Source organism: Pieris rapae, chromosome 3 (assembly GCF_905147795.1).
Source record: "Pieris rapae chromosome 3, ilPieRapa1.1, whole genome shotgun sequence".
Classification (NCBI taxonomy): Eukaryota; Metazoa; Arthropoda; class Insecta; order Lepidoptera; family Pieridae; genus Pieris; species Pieris rapae.
The window spans coordinates 3,579,476-3,603,868 of record NC_059511.1 but is presented as its reverse complement, the minus strand read 5'-3'; the positions used below and the strand labels follow the sequence as shown (position 1 = coordinate 3,603,868).

General features: G+C 32.2%; 2 protein-coding genes across 4 annotated transcripts in view; one reads left to right on the top strand and one right to left on the bottom strand.

The window, feature by feature from the left end:
- Positions 1 to 18,088, bottom strand: part of LOC111001464 (protein strawberry notch) — a 29,098-nt gene extending 11,010 nt beyond the window's left edge. Inside the window, exons 1-17 of one of the 2 annotated variants that reach the window (XM_022271365.2) lie at positions 17,919 to 18,088; positions 16,736 to 16,817; positions 16,155 to 16,247; positions 15,849 to 15,950; positions 15,460 to 15,513; positions 14,681 to 14,826; positions 14,376 to 14,457; positions 13,912 to 14,121; positions 13,524 to 13,699; positions 13,191 to 13,352; positions 12,604 to 12,845; positions 12,136 to 12,289; positions 11,508 to 11,642; positions 10,467 to 10,612; positions 5,417 to 5,583; positions 3,733 to 3,921; positions 129 to 317 (exon numbers count right to left, since the gene is read on the bottom strand). In XM_022271365.2, coding sequence (XP_022127057.2) covers positions 129 to 317; positions 3,733 to 3,921; positions 5,417 to 5,583; positions 10,467 to 10,612; positions 11,508 to 11,642; positions 12,136 to 12,289; positions 12,604 to 12,845; positions 13,191 to 13,352; positions 13,524 to 13,699; positions 13,912 to 14,121; positions 14,376 to 14,457; positions 14,681 to 14,826; positions 15,460 to 15,513; positions 15,849 to 15,950; positions 16,155 to 16,247; positions 16,736 to 16,817; positions 17,919 to 17,921 — 2,332 coding nt within the window. In that variant the 5' untranslated portion in view covers positions 17,922 to 18,088. The remainder of the gene's footprint in view (positions 1 to 128; positions 318 to 3,732; positions 3,922 to 5,416; positions 5,584 to 10,466; positions 10,613 to 11,507; positions 11,643 to 12,135; positions 12,290 to 12,603; positions 12,846 to 13,190; positions 13,353 to 13,523; positions 13,700 to 13,911; positions 14,122 to 14,375; positions 14,458 to 14,680; positions 14,827 to 15,459; positions 15,514 to 15,848; positions 15,951 to 16,154; positions 16,248 to 16,735; positions 16,818 to 17,918) is intronic. The other variant, XM_022271366.2, reaches the window with a different exon arrangement.
- Positions 18,089 to 18,735: 647 nt separating this feature from the next.
- Positions 18,736 to 23,912, top strand: LOC111001467 (U1 small nuclear ribonucleoprotein 70 kDa). 2 transcript variants are annotated; one of them, XM_022271372.2, is made up of 12 exons: positions 18,736 to 18,911; positions 19,380 to 19,445; positions 20,337 to 20,427; positions 20,854 to 21,025; positions 21,158 to 21,236; positions 21,426 to 21,514; positions 21,623 to 21,751; positions 21,826 to 21,894; positions 22,087 to 22,175; positions 22,396 to 22,526; positions 22,761 to 22,905; positions 23,074 to 23,912. In XM_022271372.2, exons 1-12 carry the CDS (start codon positions 18,843 to 18,845, stop codon positions 23,223 to 23,225), a joined length of 1,281 nt encoding a protein of 426 aa, XP_022127064.2. In that variant the 5' UTR covers positions 18,736 to 18,842; the 3' UTR covers positions 23,226 to 23,912. The 2 variants fall into 2 exon arrangements, with proteins under 2 accessions (XP_022127064.2, XP_022127065.2); XM_022271373.2 differs by having other exon boundaries at positions 18,799 to 18,911; positions 19,367 to 19,445.
- Positions 23,913 to 24,393: the final 481 nt, after the last annotated feature.

The following is a 24,393-nucleotide window of genomic DNA, read 5'->3' as shown; positions in this document are numbered from 1 at the left end:
ATGCTCAATAAACAAAGACGCACAGCCGCGATTCAAAAATGATAACATTACTATAAAAATAGTATAAAATAAACACAGGCCTAAATAAATACTTCAGTCAATACTTATTTAACTTAATGATTAATTACCTAGATATAATCCGTTGGTGCCAACGGGGGTGCCAGTAAGACTCTGCCCACTATTCGTTTTGACCGTGACTGTAGGCGTTGTATTTTTCTTCTCAAACATCGTTTCAATCTTGTCTTGTGTCGTGTTTTTCTTCTTCGCTGCTACTTTTTTCTTTTTCGTTTGTTTCTTTTTGCGATTTACCCAGGGTTCTGTCAACGAAAGTGGTTTTAAATTTTCGTGTTAATATATTTTACCCACCAGCGTTAGGAATAAAAGTTAAATGAATATTTTAAAGAGCGCAATTAAGCAAGTGCTAAAGTGTAACAAATAAATAAATCGGTGGCGCTACAACCTCTTTAGGTCTTGACCTCAGATTTCTGAATCTGTTTCATGATCGTTTTTAAATCGAATAGGCAAGGAGGATCAGCCTCTAGTGCCTGACACACGTCGTCGACTTTTTTTTTTGAGTCTAAGACATGTCGGTTTCCTCACAGTGTTTTCCTTCACCTTTCGAGCAAATGTAAAATGCGCACATAGAAAGAAAGTCCATTGGCGCACAGCCCGGGATCGAACCTACGACCTTAGGTATGAGAGTCTTACGCTGAAGCCACTAGGCAAACACTGGTCTCGTGTAACAACATTCGTTTATTATAATTTATAAGCATTTTCAAAAGTACAATTAACGCCAATCAATACAAAAGACGTTTCAACATTATGTCGTAAATATGTGATATAAAACGAGCACAATTATAACGTAGGTAGTTTCTATCAAACATTTGATGCTGCTCATTGAGCACATAATTTCACAGGCGTCCAATAAATTAATATCTAAAATACGGTGTAAATTCGAACCCTATTCCTTGAATATGCAAAGAAGGCATTTTAATACTTCGATTGAATATGTGCATATCTTTACAATCTTCACTAAATTACTTTAGTGTTTAATTTGGGATTTTGAATATTACTGTTGCATAATAAAAATGGTATTGTCAAGTCAGATAGATATATAAAGAGCAAATTCTGTTTTACTTAATGTATTGTTTGGATTCAGTATGAGAGTGAACCTACAAATAAAATGCTCTTAGCATAGTATCAAACCACTATCAGCTTTCAATTACTTTTAATCTGAAATGCAATAATAACCGAATCGTACCAATATTTGTGTGGCTATTACGCTCTCTGAAATTTAATTTTAATCCATTAATAGTGAAAGCCCGGCAGCGAACTCGTTGTTAGGTTGAAGCTTATAATGCGAATCGCAAACTGGGATATTAGTTTACTGCGAATCCGCTTTCAGTATTGATCTTGAAAGCTTTAATTTCTAGGAAGCGAAAATAGCTTCCATAATTAGACCGACAATATTTTAAAGAAGTGTAGTAACTTAAAAGAAACTTATGTCTAGTAGGTAGGTGTTCAGAGCTTTCAACTTGTACTCCAATTTAGTTTTGATAACTAGGATTATTTATGATATGTGTTATGAGACTATTCGTTGATTTAAGTTGCATGACGCACCAATCTTTCTAACACCTTAAAAAACTATATATATATATATATGTTATTATACATGTACGAAATTTTGTACTATCTTTAAATAGGGTGAAACACAAATAAAATTTAGTGACATTGGCTGGTAATTTACATGCGATCAGCTAATTAATAATAAATTACTAACTGAATAATACATAACTTCACCAGCCAAATCAATATATGCCCTACATAAAACCGTAATGCGGGTATACAATTCATCACAGCACCTGTCACCTTTAGACCAGTGTCGATAATTTTTGAAACCAAAAAAAATTACAGTAGGATGAAACCTATTAGAAATGCAGGGGAATATGATCAAAATGAAAGGAAAAATAAATTACGGTCGATCCGAGTTCGGGAAGTGGGTGACTTTTAAGGGGGAAAAATTGTTTATCTTGATTTCCGGCGAAACTACCAGTCCTATGGAAAAAAGTTAAATGGCAAAGTTGTAGGTCATAAAAAGATCTACAACTTTGGTACTTACAATTTTTTCACATAACCTCAAAATTTAGGTGAAAAATTCAAAAAACCAAGTTTTTAGTTTTTTATTTATATCTTTTTCAAAAAGTTTTTTTTTTCTACGAAATTTGGTGAAAACTTACCTTATTATGTCCCAAATATACTGTAATTTATTTGATTAAAAATATTTATTTTTTCGCCTCATTTTAACTTAATATCAAAAAAGCACCCTAATTTTCAATCGAAAATTCTGACGTCAAAATTTCAGCTTTTTTCAAAAAGTTTGGGGGCTTTTTGTTCGTTGAAATATCTACTTTCTGATGGTGTAAAAGTGTTACTGTTAGTTATTTCATTGAGAAGTGGGGATGGACCTAGGAGGGTCTGGGCCTTACTGCTACCTGCTATTTCGTAGCAGCTGTTAAAACCGTTAGCCAGTATTCGAGATACAGAGTAGTGTAAAACATCGTTTTCAAAAATACACCTGCAGGCTGAGTTACTCTAAGTGATTTGTGAGAAATTTACTTTATTCAAAGAAAAATTCAAAATTCACCGAAGGTCACTCAGGTATATAAATTATCTTAAAACGGCAATAAATAGGCATCTACAAATATTATTTACAGAAGATTCTACAACTTTTTCAAAATATTGTAGATGTCTTATTAAATATTAACTTTATTAACTTATTTGTTTGTTAATTATAGAAGTAAATTTTAATTTGCAATTTTTTCGTTATCAATGAAGCATGAAATCTTACGTTTTTTGAGTAATTAAAGTGTAAATTTTAATAAATACCTCAAAATTGTACATAATTAAAAGAAAATTTTCGAATTTGAGGTTTTTTCAATTTTTTGCATTTTCTAATAATATTTCCTATGGTAATGTATATTTTTTTTTACACCATCAGAAAGTAGATATTTCAACGAACAAAAAGCCCCCAAACTTTTTGAAAAAAGCTGAAATTTTGACGTCAGAATTTTCGATTGAAAATTAGGGTGCTTTTTTGATATTAAGTTAAAATGAGGCGAAAAAATAAATATTTTTAATCAAATAAATTACAGTATATTTGGGACATAATAAGGTAAGTTTTCACCAAATTTCGTAGAAAAAAAAAACTTTTTGAAAAAGATATAAATAAAAAACCAAAAACTTGGTTTTTTGAATTTTTCACCTAAATTTTGAGGTTATGTGAAAAAATTGTAAGTACCAAAGTTGTAGATCTTTTTATGACCTACAACTTTGCCATTTAACTTTTTTCCATAGGACTGGTAGTTTCGCCGGAAATCAAGATAAACAATTTTTCCCCCTTAAAAGTCACCCCCCTCCCACTTCCCGAACTCGGATCGACCGTAATTTATTTTTCCTTTCATTTTGATCATATTCCCCTGCATTTCTAATAGGTTTCATCCTACTGTAATTTTTTTTCATTTTTTACTATTTTTGAAGGCTTCGGCACTGGTCTACTTACAATATGTCGTAATATAAACTGTTAACAGGGAGCATTGAATAATTAAAACTTTTGCAAATAAAATAAATAATTAAAAAAGCTATTTAATTATCACAATATTCCAACCGCTTTTTAATTTTTACTTATAAATTTATTTTAAATAGCGTTAAAAGGACATAATAAATACTACTCACCATCGTCAATGTCGCTACCACTAAACTGGAATGGATTCGTGTCACTCAAATCCGAGTCTGACACGCGTCTCTCTTCATCCGAATCTGGTTCCAGCTCCAGTTCGTCTTCTGAGCCACGGAAGAATTCATCGCTGGATGAGCCGCCACGAGCACGCTTGGCCGCCATGTTAGCTTGTTGTCGTGACGTCACTGTTTATTGTTGGAAATATAACTTTGAAATTGCTATGCCTTTGTAAACCAATTATAAATATAGACCTCACCTTGCACTGATGTTATTTAATTAATATTTTATTTATTTCGTATTCATACAGCTAACAAATTATATACAATAATAATTACTAACTACGTAATAATAATTCGGCTGTTCTGTATGATGGTATAAAATTGAGAGTATGTACGTACGTGTATGCGGGATCTGCTCATAATGCAGGTAATTTTCTTTTTTATCGTAAAGGAGTATAACCTTTTGTGACTGAGTCATGTCAATTTTTTTTTCATCACCGGATGAGAAGTATTAATATATTCTATTCTAGTATTATACTATTGCCGCGATCTGAATACCCAATTAAAATTAATTGATTTTAGTGTCAAGTCGCGCGTTCAAATTGCTACGGTAACTGCTCACAATTTTGGACTGATCTTGGTCTCAAGAAATGTAATAATTAACAGATTCAGAGAACAAACCAAGGCAACAAAATTGTAATGTGTGAAAATTTAATGGAAGTCTAGACAAAGTTTAACAATATGGTCGGAGCTGACATGACAACCTCTTAGAATTGCAAAACACGTCAGCTTACATTTAATATGACGCAGTATTTTGTCCCTGAAGATTTATATTATGTTGTAGAGATAATTTGATATCCCGAACAATAAACTAACGCGTATAATCGAGGGAAAATTTGCAAAAAGCGTTTTGTGTACATTTAATATTAAGCATTTCTTATTTCGTCCTTGAAGATTTCTATTATGTTGTAGAGATAATTTGAGATATGTATCCATAACAATAAACTAACGCGCATAATCGAGGATAATTTTGCAAAAAGACTTATCTGCTTTTGCGTACCTATTGATAAAAAAAGTCCATATCAGAGCCGGCATCGAACAAGTACCAAACTTTATTTATTGTATTTGTATACATTTCTAGTTCCGAAAATAATAAATATTAACCACCATTTCATATTCAAAGTATTAAAAACAGAGAAATGTTCGTGATTAGCCTTTTATACAAAATACCATATTCCGGCAATCATTAAGAAAAATAATAGTATATATACAAGTATATAAAAACACACGATTAAAGCTTTCTAGTATGTACGGTAAATGCTTTATTATAATTTTCTTCGGTGTCTCTTAATGAAAATCTTTTTTGGCTGGTAGTCCAATACAGTACGTCTGGATTAGACATAAAGTTTATAAATATCACAGTCATTAAAAAAAATCTCCACATTGTTCTCCTCCTCCCCATTATAACCATACAATATGGATACAATAAAGAATTAATTTCACTCATGCTATTGTAAAATCAAATCCATTACAATATACAGAAAGTATTAAATTAAATTTAGAAGCCGATTGCGCTTTATCATTTTCCCATTTTGAAATCATTTCAGTTCTGATATTTTCTAGAAATTATTTTTTGAAACATTCCTGTTATATTCGTGTATACGACTTTTGTACTACTTACGTTTTCTCTTGGAGGTGTTGGCATCATCATCGACACCATTCTTCCCATTGGTGACCGCTGGTAGTGTGATAAGCGGAGCTTTCTTTGGCTCCAAACCCAGCAACCTGTTGATTCGCTCTCGATCCGGCGCCGGGAAATGTTTCTCAACCAATGTTTGGAACACTCCTCTGTAAAACGAATGTTCTTTAGGCTAAAGTAAAACGAACTTTAAACGATGTTATGATATACAATTATTATTATTTCATCACTCTAAATTTATAAAATAATCTGCCAACTATCGGTATATAAATCGTAAATTAATTTAGACAAAACTTAAAGCAATTCTATATCCAACATTCCTCAATCCATCTTTCCAGGAACAAACATCCACATATATTAATGCTTTATTTTTTAATTAAATTCTAAAGCGGTACTCACATGGAAGAGAAGCTTATAATTAATAAAGGATATCGGGCGTATCTAATTAAGTATTTTTAATACTATTAAAAGTTAAAACAACAGAGTACTCGCTATATTTCCCGTAACCGTACAAATTATCGATAAAATTTAATACAGGATACTCTTATATAATAATGAAACCTGATTTACGTCACTTGTGTGACCATGCAAAATATAAAGGACATAGCTAAATAAATGATATTTATTACTATATTCAAATTAAAAAATCATTTATTCATGTAGGTAACATAATGTACCTACACTTATGAACGTCATTTACTGCCAGTTATCAAACAAAGGGCGTAGAACGAAAGAGAAGAACTGGCATTAAACTCTCCGCCACTATTTTTAATCGCCAAGTTTTTTCTTTTACACAACGTTTGTAAGGAGCTGCAACCATTACACCATATGAAACGTATGACATCGTGAGTAATAAAGAATAATAAAATAAATTAAAAACAAAGATTTGTCCTCTATCATATATTAACGTATTTAAGAGTTTTGAAGAAAAATATTTTAATAATTCATTAAGTAATTTATTTATGCCAACATCATAAATTCGGAAGTAAGGTGGATAACGACCCTCGTAAATAACAAATGTCACAGTTATTTCGTTTCAATGCAAAAATAAAATATTCAAATTGATATATATGCATTTCATACTGCAATTATAATTACTTCATAAATTTGTGTACCTAAACATAAACCTGTTGCCACGGGAGATGTTAGAGGCTTCTGTTACACCCACTCCCCGCGGCCGGGCGTCTGGCTGTCAAGACAAGCATGCGCGATGCTCGCACCGTATCATCGATTGCACTTCGTTAACACAGATGTCACAACTGCATTCTGCCTTCTGACGCGAAGCGAGGCGCTCACAACACCCGAGCGGCCACCAACCGTCAACGTGACGTATAAACTTTCAAAATGTTTACCGAAGAACAACTCAAAACATACCTCGAAAACATCTCGCCGAATCGGGAATTTATAAAATTTGAATTTTCAAGTGCCGAGAAGTTTAAAATTCAAATTAAATGCGACATCGACAAAAATAAACCGATGGAGCTTTACAACAGATTTATAGACAAGTGGATAAAGGGTTTTTCGAAGTTTACAGCCACTATATGGACGCCTCAAAATTCTTACAATAATATGAATACACTATCATTAGAGAAGAGTTTTGTTTGTCAACCCATCGACTATACTAAAAGCAAGGAGGACGAAGCAAAAACCAAGTGTGAGGCACAAATCGAATTTAAGGTAAAATTTATAAATGGGAACACTGATTTGAATTTATGTATTACGATAGATTTCGACCACGGTCACAACGTTTACATTTCTCCGGCCACGTGCTTTGTCGAGACTATGTCCGACACGGACAGGCTTTTTTTTGAATATTTTGATAACGGCTTTAACGGTACTACATCGAAAACTTACCACGAATTATCTCTGATCGAAAAATATGGTACAAGATCCTCTCAATACCTTGCAGACGAAGATATAAATCCAAGCATTGATCATATTAAATTTTTGATTGACAATATGCAAAGCAAGGAGATCATGCGCAGTTTTAGTGATATACTTGAGGCTAAAAAGGCTTATATCAACGATTCCGGCGGCACACTTATGTACACTGAAAACCCTGAACTTGTCGTCATAATAACGCCACTTATGAAAAAAATTATGATGAATAATAATTTGAATTGCGTGTTGGTAGACAGCAGTGTTGTCAAAATTGGATTAGTTGTGACAATGTTATACATTCCTAACAAAATTGGAGCTTTGCCTATCGCATGCGTTCTACACACAACTGCGACTGAATCCAACTTCAATGAGGCTTTTAAAATGTTAAAATTGACTATAAAAACACTTGTTTACAACACGTTCAACCCTAAAATATTCATCGTCAATGATTTGGTGGAACAAAAGATCGCAATATCCACATTTTTCCCAGACTCAAAGCTCATTGCATCCCGTTGGTCCATTTGTAGCGAAATTTGGAAGTGGCTCTGCAGCGAGGATCTCAAGATCGACCACCGTAGGAGACACTCGCTTATGTTTCTCTTTAAATCTTTGATTTGTGCAAGTGCTGATACTGCTTACGCACAATACACCAAATTAATGGTAAGTAACTACTTTGATTCCAAGATCAGGTTGCGTGAATATATCGAGTACCTCTGGGAACGATCAAACGAATGGATTGTTAAAGATGACTTTCAACTGAACCTTTTGATTGAAATATCAATTCGGCTTATAAAGGAATTTATGCTGCGAAAATGTCGATTTTTCAATATAATTATGATGATCGACGTTGTGTCCAAGCTTTTGGAGAGTCATCTGAAAACACTGATCAACACTTACATTGATGGGATGCCGAAAATATTACATTACACGAAATTCTTTCACCGATCCTACACTGTTCGTTCTAATGTGGAATTTGTGCAGATCCGTTTAAACGATTATCTGGTCCAGTATCAATCGTCGCCTAACCTGTACTATCATGTGAACACGGATACGATTTGTTGTGACTGTCCTATCGGAAAGCAAGGACGACTGTGTGACCATCTAGGCATTATATTTAACAAAGGCTCAGTCAGAATGCTTAAAATTCCATTACTGACAAACATTGAAGTAGACTTATTAATGAGATTTGTCGGCTTAAGTAATGATAATAATATAAAATGTGAAATTATGGAAGACGAAGAATACACAGAGGTTAAAAAAAGTGCTACAGACTCAGAGATAAATACAGTGTACCTGAACAAGTACCAGAGGGATTGCGTTGGTGAACGTGAAGAAGACACAACGGTGGAACAATCTGATGATGACACAAAGAAACCACATTTTCATGTGTTTAAGAAATTTAAAAACAATAACGTCAAAGCTATGCGGAAGGCTCCAGACATAGTTGAACTGATAGCAGCCGACAAACAAAATAATAATAGTTTAATTTGTAAACGTTCCATTATCAAACGCAAGCTCAGCCCAATCGAATTATACATGAAATCTCTTAAGAAATTAAATGAACAGTTTTTAACGTTGATGAATTATTTGCAAAACAATCCAAATGCTGCAAACATAGCAGCCATTGAACGCGTTTCGCATAAGTTAGCCAAAGTTAAACTGCAAATTAACGCAGAGAATATCACTTCAGATGTTATGAAATACAAGAAAAAGAAGACCAACGATTAAATCGTTGTATTTTTTAGATAAGAATTATTACAAATATTGGTGTCTAACTAACTCTGCGCTGTCAGTTTTCTAAATGTATTTTTTTACTGTAGAAAAGTATTTTTACTGTGAAACAAATTATTTATCTTAATGTTTTATATCGAATTATGTAAACATGTGATTAACTAAGCTCAAATGTCACATTGTATTGTGAGTGACGTAGAAATATATGTGGTAATACTTTCAAAGTTTTAAACCGTCCTAGGAATAATTTCAATCTATCGGTTGTTGTTTGATGTTATTTTTGGTGGAAATAAATGTATTAACAAAAATAATTTGTTTATTTTCTAGGATATTTTATAAATCCCAATAAAAGGACCTATTTAATGGGCATATCTATAATCTCAATCATGATAAAATTGATTAAAAGCCCCGAGATATTTTTAGTTAATTTTTTTCAATACTTTTTTCTATTTCAATTCATATTTTTAGTTTTGAATCTAAATTTAACGTTGCGAATCAAACATATTTAAGAGACACCCTTCTTTACCAGATTTAAAAAATCATTACGCTATTTACAAAACACAGTCTATGGCATAGTTTGAAAACTCGTTAAAATATTATTATATTACAAATATAACAACTATGTCAGAGATGGCGTTCCGTGCCCCATTGTAAATAATGGGACGGCCAACAGATGGGGCTACAATAAATATAGTTTACAATCGCGGGAAAGCTGCTTTTAAATACGGTGACATTCAAATGTATAGTTGAGATTAATTTGTTCTTATGCCATCGCAACGCCTTTTAGAGCCTGTTTCACAATGTATGGATAATGTACCAAATAGCTATGCAACACATAAATTATTCGCATTTCATGACGTATAGCGCTATCTGACAATCGTGAAACGCAAAAATACTGTTTATCCTACCAATAAGTAATAAATTGCTTATTTGTAACTTATCCGGACATTGTGAAACAGGCCCTTAATATCATAAACCGACATTATTTAACATTGCGCACAGCGTTTAATATTATTTATCTCTTAACCGAGACATTCTCGGGCATTACAATATACATATTTTTTATGCACCTATTCCACTGTTTTCAGGTGACGTAAGGAGTAAATTAATAGTCAATTTAATTCTTAAAAACAGTGCTTTATTCAAATTATGGAGGCATGCATGGCAACATTCCAATAACTATTAAAGTACATCTACTAAATGCATAATATTAGATATATACATCAATTAAATCTTAAAAATTTTACCGCGTCCGATATCGTAATTGTGTAGCAGATAACCAGCACTTTCAATGCAAACTCTACCACATGTAACAATTATATCTGGTAATTTGGACATGGAACCCACACAAGGCAAATTAATTAACTTGATGAAACATGAAATAAAATACTGTATAATAAATAATGATAATCTGACTTACTTGGCAGTTGACACGAAATCGCTAAGTTCGCCATCGTCTCGTTCGAGTTGCTCCAACGTTCGCGCTTCACCAGTTGACTGTAGACCGATAACCACACATTTGCCGCATTTGACAGCTTCTCGGGCAGTTATCACAGCATGGTTGACCTTTTAATAATTCAAACAGTTTACACACTCGTAATAAAAAGACGACAAACAAACAAACAAACAAAAGTCATTTATTCATATAGGTAACATAATGTACACTTATGAACGTCAACGAAAGAAATATACATTCAATTAAATGATTCTAATTTTACAAAGTCCATGGGAAACAATATTACTTAATATCATCAATATAATATCCGAAAAAAATCAGGATATTTATAACATCTCACAATATGAAAGGAGAAAAGTAATGCGTACAAGCGCTAGAAAATGACATTAACATCATATTTTTTTTGTATGTATGTATGTTTTTTCTTTTTACTAGTGGTGGTCCCATGATGCCTTCTGGCTTTACCGGCGTGAAGTGATGGAATAAATTCGCCTTATTGTACTCGCGTTTCGTGCGCTAAGTGATTCCCGGAGCCAACCCCCCTCCCCAAGAAATGAGTGTGCAGAACTAACAGAAACTACCCCAGGTGGGTTTACCACAAGCGCTCACGGTGGTGAATTCTTTTGGGTCACAATTTTTTTTTTTTTTATAATAGCGAACCCACCCCTGACTTTTGCTTATCAGGGTCCTTTTTTGCTGTATTTATTTTGTTCATTCAAATTTTTTTTTTTAATATTGTTATGTTATATTATATTGTGTTTCTTACAGCAGCTTTATGCATTCACATTTACTTAACATTTTACATTGGGGGTCACAAATGTTAGGAGGCTAGACTTCAAGATCCCCACTTTCAATTATCATGTTGACAAATTGAAACATCTATTTGTGCCACAGGCGTATTTCGACTTCTATTTCAGACAAATTATAAATATTTCAAAGATGGAAGAGATAAAATATAATTGTCATGAATTCTGAGGTTACGGTTAAAATTAACATATGCCACACCTTAGAAGCAATACACAGGTACTTGAAGAATCTCTGATGCGCCGACCAGAACTGTCCCCACATGGTTTTCTTCATCCGGGCTTCGGCGTCGATCAGCTCTGCTGCCTCCGTAAAACGTTGCATTGCTTCCACCCACTGCCACCATATTACATTATTAAATTTCATTGTTAAAATATATATATCATAAAACATTCAGAAAATAGATTTTATAAGACTATTTATTATATAACGTTTACTAAATATCAACCTTAAAACAATTTTTATGAGACATAATTTGCACGTATAAAGAAATTAAACGTGACAAAAAAATCCATACACATTGAATCGTAGACCTACTATTCTTCCATCAAATTTTATACACTACACTTATGTAATAAGTTTATATATGGCCAGACTAACAATACCCGTCCATGCAAAACGAAAACGTAAAAAATTAGCATTAACAATCTACGTATTGGGAGCACGCACACTGCGTACGAATAAAAACTCATACGCACACTATAACACGTACGTATGAGACGGCAATTAGTATAAATTGTATTTACGGAAGCTGTAAGTTTCTTCCCAAAGATCCTATCTAAGTTTAGTTTGTAACACAGAAATTAACACTTTTATCCTAATAACTCACCAACGCCACAGCCTTATCATATGTATCCTTGAAAGACTCGCAAAGCGGTACCTCCTCAATCTTAAACGACACCCCGTGAAAAGACAGCTGTCTTGCGATATACATTCCCCTCATTTTCATGTCCATAGCCACTATCTCCATAGCTCCCACCCCGCTAGAAAGTTATCGATGCATACTTGAACAATACAAATTTAATTAAACACTGAAGTGATTGAAGTAAACCATTACCAAGGTATATTTAGAATTAAATATTACAATGGTAAGGTTACATGTTTTTAATTTAGGTTTTTAATTGGCTCCAAGAAATAGTAATCAGGCACAATTTATTATTACTGGAGTCATTGACCCCATTTTAAAAGTAATAATATGATATGAGGATAAGATAAATATGCTAATTAGACTGATTTAAAAAAAAAAATTTAATTAATATTTTGAATCAGTCTAATACTAATACTATATCTCACTTACCGTTTCTCAACAGCATTGATAAAGTCCATAAAGGTAGGGAATGGAGTCCCCTCCCCCCAAATGCCAAGTCGGACCATATATGCCATGTTCCTCGGCTCTGAGGCACCGGTGGCTGAAGCATAAACCACTCGGGCTTTGGGCAATTTATTCTGGAGCTCTAACGCCGTTAAACCTGTCTTTGTCGCTTTACCCGACCCAACGGGACAGAGATTCTTTGCCTTGTGACATTCGTCGAACACAATCTAATTGTTGAGTTAAGATTTAAAGGGATATAAAATTGGAAAAACGAATAAGAAAAAAATTGCTGTTTTTTTGTGAAGAAATACGATTAACTGTACCACTATAATTTCTGATATAAACCTCTCTAAGTATTAAATAATTTATAGACACATAAAAATGAGTATTATAGTAAGCATCCTAAACGGGAGTGATTAAAGAAAACCAGTTTAGGCAAAATAATTGAATCCATTAATTATTCTTTGCCAGTTGTGGTCTGTACAACAGCCCAGACTATTAGGCACGTCGATCGAGGTGCTTATATTATGCTGCCAATGATATATTTCTATTAAAATCTTAAAAAAGGATACAAGTCCGTCAAAATCTTCCCCACACCACTGCAACAGCTGCTTTAGCCTAGTACGGTATTTGGTGTTTGCGTGGGTCTCTCCAATAAGCGCCGAGTACGTACAAAATATTACGCCCTTTTTCACGTTGCCGTTTATGGCGGACGATATTTTAGCGTATTTGAACTGAAATTGTATAATCAATTATTTATAGGTCAGATGCGTCATTATCAAGGTTTTGTTAACCTAAAACCCAATTAATACAATCTCAACTAGAAACCATTGTAAGGAAACAGATTACATTATTCTAATTTTTATAGTATTATCGACTGGGATGTACAAGAGTTGGGTAAATACCTTACTAAGTGAGTGCACTTCAATGTAAGAAGCACCAATATCTCTAAGGTCCCTTTCTGCATCGTACTTGAGGTCGTTAGACACAGATACCCAAATGGCTCGTTTCCTTCCACGGAGGAAGTTTTCAAATATGATCCCGGCTATTGTACGACCCTTTCCAACACCAGCACCATCACCTGAAAAAGTTTAATAAATTTAATGGTATCCGGCTCGAAGGACCATGTAAAATTGTATAAAACTGCAACTGAATTTTAATAAATGTTAAAGCGCAAAATACTGATGATTCTTGTATTGAATAACTGACGCCATTCAATGATATTAACATGAACTAATATAATTCAATAAAGAGGTTAAAAATGATAACGTTTCTTAAATATACAAGACTAACCGATAAGAAAACCAGCACGCGTGCCGTCTGGAAGCATATGCTCCTGTGCCTGCGACGCATACACAACCGCTTCAAGTTGCAAAGCGGATAACAGACCGCCACGGATCGTCTCATCGGGAAGCTGCGGCTTATAAGTTACGTCTACCGGCTCAACGGATGATAGAGACGCTGTTTCGACCACTGGATCCGGATGCTTCCGGCCAAGTTTCACTAAAAAATAAGGAATTATATATAAAAACCTACAGTTCTGTTTAATTCACTAGAAATAAAAAATAATATCTCATAAAGTCACAGGATAGATATATAAAGATGCACTACCTGTAAAATAAATATAAATACACATACAGCTGTTTTTTTACAAGGAGTTTTCGTTTGTTAGATTAAAATTATGCGTTATAAGAAAACAATTTTTATTAAACACTACTTTTGCAGAATGACATAATATAAATAAATAAATTACTTACATTTAGTTGGCATATAGTCGGCGTAAGTCTCAGCAACGCCCATCTCTTCATCGTCAACTTCTTCTTCGTCTCCTCCAGGTCCCTAAAAGAAACCCACATATAATTTACATATGAAGATCATTCTGTGCTCAAGACAATTTTAAATGTAAAATACTCTATGATTCGAAATTTAGAAACATTTTTATGAGATTTTAGTTATTACAAATGAAATAGTTTTTTATCACTTATTTTTATTAGGATCATTAAACTTAATAAATTAATAATGTTTCCAAAATGTATTTTATACTTAATTATTTAATAGTTACCTTATCCATTGGCCATGCAGGCTTATTTAACCAAGGAGATCCCAGTCCCAACATATTTGCCAATGGAGCGCCCATTCCAGATGTTAATATCTGATTCAAGTTTTGTAGAAGATAAGCATTCATGCCTTGCATTCCCGCCATTTCCACTGTAGATGACAAAAATAAAGATATGATAGTCAAAACAGTATATACATCAACACAACAAATGCAGTTATCATTGTTTGAATGTCAATATTAGATTTATTTATCATATAACAGTTTGCATTACATAATAGAAGAATTGCCAGAATGCATAATACTACTGGTATATTTAAATTAGATAGAGAAATGATACAACATGCTTTAAGCTAAGCTCCTAAACAAATAGGTTGAAGCTAGTGCACCTATGCTGAACTTAAAACAACTATAATCAAAATCTTTTATAACGACATCGAAGGGACTACTCATATTTGGTCGTACAAACCGATAGTCGTAATAGCCGATGACGTTGTTATGAGGTACTTAATACAATAGAATTCGGCTGGGACCTTGGATTTTGGTAAATATAACCGGTATGTTGTTCTAAATGACGTCGTCATAAACGGTTTTGACTGTATATATATATATATACACTTCTATAAGAGGATAGTAAAATATATGATATCTCATATTAATAGAATCACATTACATTTTATTATTATAACACATACAAATACAAAAAGTATTTTTTATATAAATTAAAATAAGCTTATTTCATTTGGCAACCCTTTCTAACTACTGTTACAATAAGAGTTACTCACTCTGTGCGAGCAACGAGGCCGCATTGAAGTTGGACGTGCCGGGCATCCCCGCAGCTAATAACATTAATTTATATTACCAAGGGCATATTACCAAGACTGAATGCTAAATAAATTAAAATGTCCTTAAAACATACCATAGTTACAGCTAATGAGAATTGCTTCCTAATATTAGTGAGATGTACTATTTTATATACTTTTGCCTGCAGTTTAACATGTATATATTTGGGTGTTGATATATCTGTTGTACACAGGGGTTGTGTACTTAACAAAAACAACAGATATATATTGTTGCTATCAATGTATCTCATGCAGTTTATATATGTGCATAAGTATACTGTAATATTTTAAAAACCTGTACCCATAAAGATAAAGCAGTCTACTATTCTTACCTCCTCTTCCAAGTCCCAGATTTATGGGTTTAGTGAGGGAGTTAGCAGGTATCCTTATGGGTTTCACATTTGACGCCTGGCCAAAAGCCAATCCAGATGGAGCTGAAATGTTATACACTACCTTAATATAACACTTAAAACATTAACTTAATAATATATCACAGGATAATTCTATTTTTAGGAAGAGAAATTTTAGAAGACAAACTATTGAAATAGTATATTTTTGAGTGCCAAATAACACTTATAGATGTATAAAAACATTTAACTTTCACATGATAATGTTAATCTTTAATTACTGAAATTTACCAGCAAGGGGATTAGTCGTAGGCCTGATGATGACTGGTGGTGTTGGCTTCTTGTCTCCAAAGCGTGCTGCAGCAGCCAAAGTTTTTCCACCTCCTGAAACACACATACATTACTTATCTAGTTACAGTCTTTGAATTTCTTACTTGTCTTTAACATACTAAGAATAGCACAAAATGTGAGAAGAGCATTATAGATTATACATACTGGAGGCATAGTATTTGTATTATACATATGTATAAAAATTATTACTACTTTAACAAGGAGATAATAGATATAGTAAGTGAATGCAAAAATTTATACAGCAGACAGAACATGAACAATTCCCTTTAATAACTTCACAAGAGATTTTTTTTAATACTAAGCCTTAATAAATACATTATAAAAATACTAATAATACTGTTTTATTTCAGTATTTATATATTATTTCTATACCAGATGATTAAGCATTAATTATTATAAAGACTATAAACCATTTTATAATTTAGAGTATAATAACATAATATATAGTATTATGCCAATGGAAAAACTAACCAATTGCTGTATAAGAAAGAGGTTTTGGCTTTAAAAGATATTTAAATTACCTGGTACTTCCAAGTTGTCAGGATCCTCATCATCATCAAAGTCGGAGTCATCTGATGGTGGATTATCAAATGCTCGTTTTGACTGGAAATTATAGATAACATTTACATATATTGAAATCTAATAACCTGTTGGATTTAATGTTTACCTAATAGAATTTAGGAGATATCATATAACATATATTTAACTCTTTGCTTAAGCAACAATATGAAACCTCTCCCAAAAAATTTGGGCCAGTATTTGACATAGCATATAAAAAATGAATAGTCATGTTAAAACAGTGTAACATTCTATCCATGAGATTCAAGTATATTAATTTTATTATATTTTTATTATTATATATTTTATAGTACAAAAAATTATAGTTCAGGATAATTTTATAATGAGGAAAGGAAACCATATTATAAAATAATTAATATATATTTAAAATAATTATGAGCCTTTGTAATATTAATACTAAACAAAACACTCGGTATTTAGCATACAAATACTTCAGTACTTCTTTACTTCAGTCATCAGCAATACTCATATGTAGTTACATAACTGATAACATGGTTTATTTCTCAATTTTACTACCATTTCAAACTTATCGAAAATTTTATGTTTCATAATATACTACTTTGAAAAGTGCACCTTAATGCACAATCATCAAAGAACATATCTACATTACAAAATATTTAGTATTGTTTAACATTTTTTAATGTAAAAAATAATACTTAAACAATTAAAACTGAAAAATAAAGAGTAGGTCTCAAGAAAACATTACTACAATGCGTCTTTACCGCATTGCACTATTGTAATTCATAGTCAGTCTTGAGTGCAGTTATTAGGATATATTCTAGCCCTAGACCTAGAACCTTCTAAGAAAATCAATACAGCCACACCCTAATTGCATAATTAATGTTGAGGATGCTGACTTTCGTCTAATTACCAAATAAACTATAAGATTTTCAACACATGTGAAACCACAATCACGTCATGACACATTTTTTTGGTTATAAACCTCGAAAACAAGAAAAAAATATTTGATGGCACTACTTTTATTATAAATAAAAAGAAGCTCGTTAAAAATGCAATCGTATAACATAGAAATCACTATATAATAACAAAATAAACCACTTTATTCCATATCATGAACAATGTAAAGTTTGTAAAAAATGTATCAAAACAAAAAACTATCATTACCATTTTTCTTTTTTAATTAATTTTAGTGAGCCCTCAAGGCTGCCTTTTTAACCGTTCGTGGTTTTAACTATATGGAAAATATGAAATAAATCACTTTCACAAAATAAAACACGAAAAGCCACTAAATCGCACGTTTTAAAAAATAAGACGACCCGACAGCGGTCAATGCTTCCGCCATATTAAAAAAATGTCAAAGATAAAAGAATTTCGTTCGGTTTGATAATCGGATACACCATGATGTCAGTGTGATATGATACGGCACCATGAGGTAATAATTAAAATACAGAGAGATTTAAGTTTTACAAATTATGTAAAAACTTAAACATTAGTTAAGCACTACTTGACCCATGATAAAATTCTTAGAGTTATCTACTTTTTTTTCTTTATATTAAATTAATCTAAATTGAACTAAGATATCCGATTTTATAATCGATAGCAACATACAAGCCTCTACTAAAATAAACGTCTTCTTTCTTTTTTATAATTTTAGTTAAATTATTTCCAGAAGAATTTTAATATAGATTCCTGAAGTAATAACATGAACATCGTTTCCCTGAAGTTACTATTACCATTGGGTCGCAGATTTCATTTATCTGATAAATTGCGAATCTTAAAAGTCAAAGCTTTGAATTGTAACCCTCTATTCATTCGAGTATTTTAAAATATAAAGATGGTTATTTTTTCATGTTAACGTACATAACGTTAAAATGAAATCTTTCAAGTTTCTACTTCTAAAATTAATTTATCTTTAATATTGATGATTGTTAGAACCATAGAGTATATACAATTCTATGATATTTGAACCGGGTCCCGGGATCGTCAATCGCCATATTGTTTTAATACATTGTAAAAGCCTTAAACTATTTTTATTTCAATGGTGATTTAGTTGATTATTTAAAGTTATTTCAATACATATTTATTGTAATGGATTCACTAGTCGGTTACGGTAGCGATGATGACATTGAAACTGAGCGCTATGGACACCAGGCATCGGTAAGTGTCCTTGATGCATATTTTTTCTAGATGTTATTGTGTATGAGCATTGAGCAATATGTTCCAATATTTCGTCCTACTAAAACTATATAACGTTCAAAACTCGTACTAAATTTAGATATTTTTCATAGCAGAGAGTTATAAAAACTATAAAAAAAAATTAAATTAAATCGGTATTGTACATATTTTTAACTATAATTATAATTCATTTAATGACAAAAATATATAATATTTTTGTGCAACTTTTTATTTTTCACCCTCATTTCTAATTTAAACGTTTATTGATGCTATTGTTACATTTATAAATATATAGTATTTTGATGAGGAAGTCTTTTAGCAATAATTAGTCAAATATCACATTTGAAGTATTTTCAAATCTATTTAAATATAATATATTATGTCATGATGTGATTTATCAGAATTTGATATTAATTTATTTCTCTGCTTGACAATAGACTAATATTATAGGTGGGGAGCCATCGCAGAAGAGAGGATGACACTAACTATGATCAAGTCAACATGGATCTAAGTGAGGTTGGTATATTTTTAATAATCTAGTTAACCGTTACTACTAAGTAGTTCCTATGTAGTTTGCACATTTTGGGTGAATATTGCTACTTCATTAATAGTATAGCCTCATTGAGCACTTTTTAAACACTAGGAAATATAAAAGTTTATAAATTTATATATTATTGTCTGAAAGTTTTCTAGAAAAATTATGGTTTATCAATTTAGTGTTACAACATTTAAACTAAATTTGTAGAAGTTAATACATTGAGAGCTTTTAAAAGCTATATTAGATAATCCTTAATAACGGTATACACTAGTAATGTGTTTTAATCACATATTAGTTATGACATAAAAATAATTTATTCGTATATATTTATGCCAAAGTGGCTACCGTGAACCACCAGATACTCAAATATGTATATGTTAATTTATCATCAAAAAAAAATTAAAATTATTTTCATCGATGATATTAACACTTTTATTATTTTATATGTTACCCATTTGTAAATTGACCAAAACAAAAGTCAAAAACGATCTGCGTGGCGTCAAGATGTCTCCTTCCGGCTTTCCCCCTAGTGACTTTACCATGTAAGTACGTAGAGTTAAGAAAGACATGTATAATCCATGTTTTTTGATAATAACTTGGTGGAAAGGTAATATTTTTATATGTATTATACATTACTACTATATATTATATAGTATAAAATAAAGGCTTCTTTTATCTGGGTCTCCAAATACATATCATTAAAGAATTCTGTAACTACAATATTAACCATCAAATTTTATGTAAGAAACGTAATGAAACAAAACGGGTAAAGTAGATAATTTAGGTAATCTACATATTAAAAAAGTCTCTTCGCTGTATCAAAATCGTAGGATATTAAAGTAGAAAATGACTGATGATGTTTGTCGTAGGATTCCCAAGGAGAAGAGTCGGAGCCAGAATTGCCGCAGGCTGAGACACGGGTTTTACGACAGACATCTGGAGAGGACCAATCAAGCTCTAGTGAGTAAATGTCTTTATTCATAGTGTAAGTGTTATTATTATTGAGTGCAATGTCTGATTTATTCTGGATCAACAACTAAAAATGTTCTGACTTTTATTAGATACATTTCTTATTATACCAATAATATTTAGTCAAAATTGACCTCCGTTAGCCAAGTTTCGTCTGTGCTTGAGCGCTCATATTACTTTTTTCGTCTATTAACCATCTCGTTTTAGCAGATATCAATATCGCTACTTTTAAAGTTTAAGCTGTTATTAGCTAAAGCAAGCATACAACCCGAAATTACTCTTGCTGTATTAATAATTTATTTTATGCATTATCTGAAGAACATACCTTCCTTGTTATCTAAGGAAGGTAGGTCCTTCAGAGAATCAAATAATGTCTCAGGATAATAACTAACGTGAACTATATGTTCTTATCACTAGCTGACAGTCGAGACGCAGAGCGCCCACGGGAATATGGCAAAGATCGTGACCGTGACCGCCATCGCGACCGTGATCGTGAGGAAAGGCGAGACAAGCGACGCGAATCACCGCGGAGGGATCGGGAACGCTCTGAAAGAGATCGTCGCTCGCCACGCAGAGATGATAAATACAGGTAACAAATTGGTCTTATACTATTCAATAATACAATTTAATTAGACTGATAAATTGTTAGGTAGAGAACCCAGAATAGTATAACTAATAAGAAAATCCAGTTCGTTCCGTCATATTACAATGTTTATTACAGATCGGATCGTAGTGAAAGACCACGTCGAGGATTACTTGGCGACAGACCAGATGATAGACACCCGTCTAGTGATAGCAAGGTATATGTAATTAATATAAAAATAATTCAATAAATATCCATATTATGATTGAACAAGATCTTGTCTTTGTGGCACTGCTACATGCTATTATGAATCCTTAAGATAAATTAAACGTTTATATAAAATTTAAGTTAATATAAACGCAAATATAGAGCTACTGTGTACTAATATATAGTAAATTATTTTTAGATGCCAGCATTAATGGATCTTAAACCATTTGGAAGTGACGGGCCGCCCAGGATAAAATCACAAGACGCTCGTGACGCTGTGTCTCCCAGGTAATTCATATCTTTTACTTTGCCACACTTTTACTACATATAATTAACAAATTACAATTTTTAAATATCGCAAGCAATTAACGTACAAGTTCGTTTTTAATTTTTCAGGTTTGTCGATCGTCGGGAACGTGATCATGATCGAGAACGTGACCGTGGACGCGACCGTGACTCTGACCGTGACCGCGAACGAGAACGCGATTACGATGGCAGACACAACAGACGTTCTGAAGATAGACGGTATGTATATTTATTTACTTATGACTATTATTTTTAATATATTATCCCACTTAACATTGTTATGTGATCTTCAGGTCATCTGGACGCGATAGAGGCAGCGAGAGGTCTCGATCACGTGGTCACGCCTACCCTCCACCACACACGTAAGATTTTTTTTTGATAAACCTATTACAAAAATAATCTTAAACTTTTGCAATGATGTCTGCTGTTTAAATTTATATATATATATATATTAAAACCTGTCTGACATATCTGTCCTTTCATATCTTGCCTTTAATTAAAACTTTAACAGTCAGTTAAAAATATTTTTATCAGTAAGTTGTTACTTTTTTTAGGTCAAATGAACGAAGATCACCATCATCTGGTGACTACAGACCGTCTTCATACAAAGTCAATAAGAAGCTCGAGGTTATGGAAAAAATGGGTAATTTTTTCTTTTTTCAAATTTTACTTCAAATGTTGTTGAAGCTGTAAGTTTATAAGTTGAAACTAAACTAAGCTTCTTTAAATATCTCTTAAAAATATATAATAGTTTATATATAGTAGGTTTATTTTATTTGTGTTCCTGTGATTGTTATAATTAACATAGTAATATTCTTGAAGTAAACAATTTGTGTAATTTCATAATTATATGTATGTTGCAGGATTACAAATCAAAACGCCAGATGGTTCTATGACAACAGCGCAGCAGTTACGCGCTGCTGCTGGTGATAATCCAGGTCTTCCGGGGTATTGCAATCCTGGCTCTAATCCTGCCAGCAGGATATTGGACCAGGTAAAGACTTAAATCTAAATAAAAGTTTTGAAATGCCTTATATCACTGTGATATAAGTCAAGGTATGTCATCTAATTTATCTCATTTTTTAATTGATACAATGCGTCCTAGTTGATAATTTAGTATCTTTAAGTAATTATTGTTATGCAGCTATTTGCTTGTGCAAAAAAAAAACACCATAATGATGCACAAATGTTTAAAAATACTTTATACACATTATGTAATGGATTTCAGGTACAAAAACGTAAACTTCTCTGGTCAAACAAGACAAAATCTGCAGAAGAAGAAGCTGCTAAATGGAGTGGGGCGCGATTCTCGCAGGACAACGACGGAAAACAAGTGTCCAAGTTTATGAGGCTTATGGGAATTAAGGATCCTAGTATGTGTACTATAGATTTTAATGAATGTTATTTTTATTGTAGTTTTATTTTTATAAGCTTGTGTCAAAATACTGTTGACAAAATCACCTATAAGTTGTTCAGTGAACATATTTAATTTCATTACCACAACTATTCCAAGTCACATATTGCTTTGTTTTCTGTCACAGATGCAGTCAAAGGCGAAGTTCCAGAAGATGCAGACCCTAACAAGAAGCAAGAAGAATTGTTTGAAGCTATGCAAGCACAATATGAAGTGGCTCGAGCAACTACACACACTATGAGAGGAGTGGGTTTAGGTTTTCAACGTGGACAGTATTGACAAGTGTAAATTCAAGTCAAATTTCAATCACATAAATCTATAAAATCTTATTTTTAAGACACTAGTAGTAGTTTTATCTATACTAGAATTACAATAGTCTTTTTATGTACATACCTGACTGCTATTTGTATTAAAGACAAATTTTCAATAATTATGAAAGATGAAGAATTTTTAGATTAAATGGTCAATTAATTTTTTATGTTTCGTAATTTAATTTTGTTAGTGTATTGTTATTCCTATTCATTATTTTTAAAAATTACACTGTCCATATGTAATTCTTTAATAATAAGGAAGGTGACATCCGACCCATGCTGCATTTTTATGAGCTCACTGTAATGTCTCCATCACGGTTAATAGCGTTTGCGAGGTTTCCTGAGATGTACAGAAAGTATTTTACGTCTTAATCTAGTTTTATACAGAGTCAAACATTGTGACTTCTGTATATAAGATTTTTGAATAAGGGCGTAAGTCAAAATGCTCTATATAAACCTTATGGTTTTTTATTCTTTAAAAATTTAAAGCTTTGTATTTTTCCATGTAAAGAGATGGTATGTGTGATATAGCTTAAGTTATGTAAAAAGATATAACTGCAATGTTATCTTAAACTTAAGTATAAGTTAGTGTTATATTTCATAATATGTAATCTTTACAATTATTTTTGTGTTTCAATAAAGTTATAATTTACCACTTCGTTTTTTTCAATTAGTTTCACAGCTGTAGAAAACAATCGACTCGCGATTTTTATCTCTCAGGTAAATAGGTTTCGCACTGTACGGAGTAGTGTATACTACGAGAAAACCAATTATAATGCTCCGAAGGTTTTGTTTATAAATTTTGTATTATAACCAAAACCTTCGGAGAAATTTACTCAATTTATCGCTAGAAGCAAAGTATATTCCCTAAAAAGGGATTTTTGCGTATGGCAATAATAATGAACTAAATTTTCAACCAGAAATTCGAAACTATAATTTGCTTTTAACAAAATTGGATGTTTTATCTATTTAAGGATTATATAACAGTGGTACACGTTTAATCAATGAAATCGTGAAACCCATTTTGTGTTGTCAGAAATTTCTAATTGTCGTTAGGGAGTGTATTCCCAGTATATATTATTGCTGTATCGTGTACACCCGTATCCAAAATTTTTAATAAGCGGCACAGACTAAAT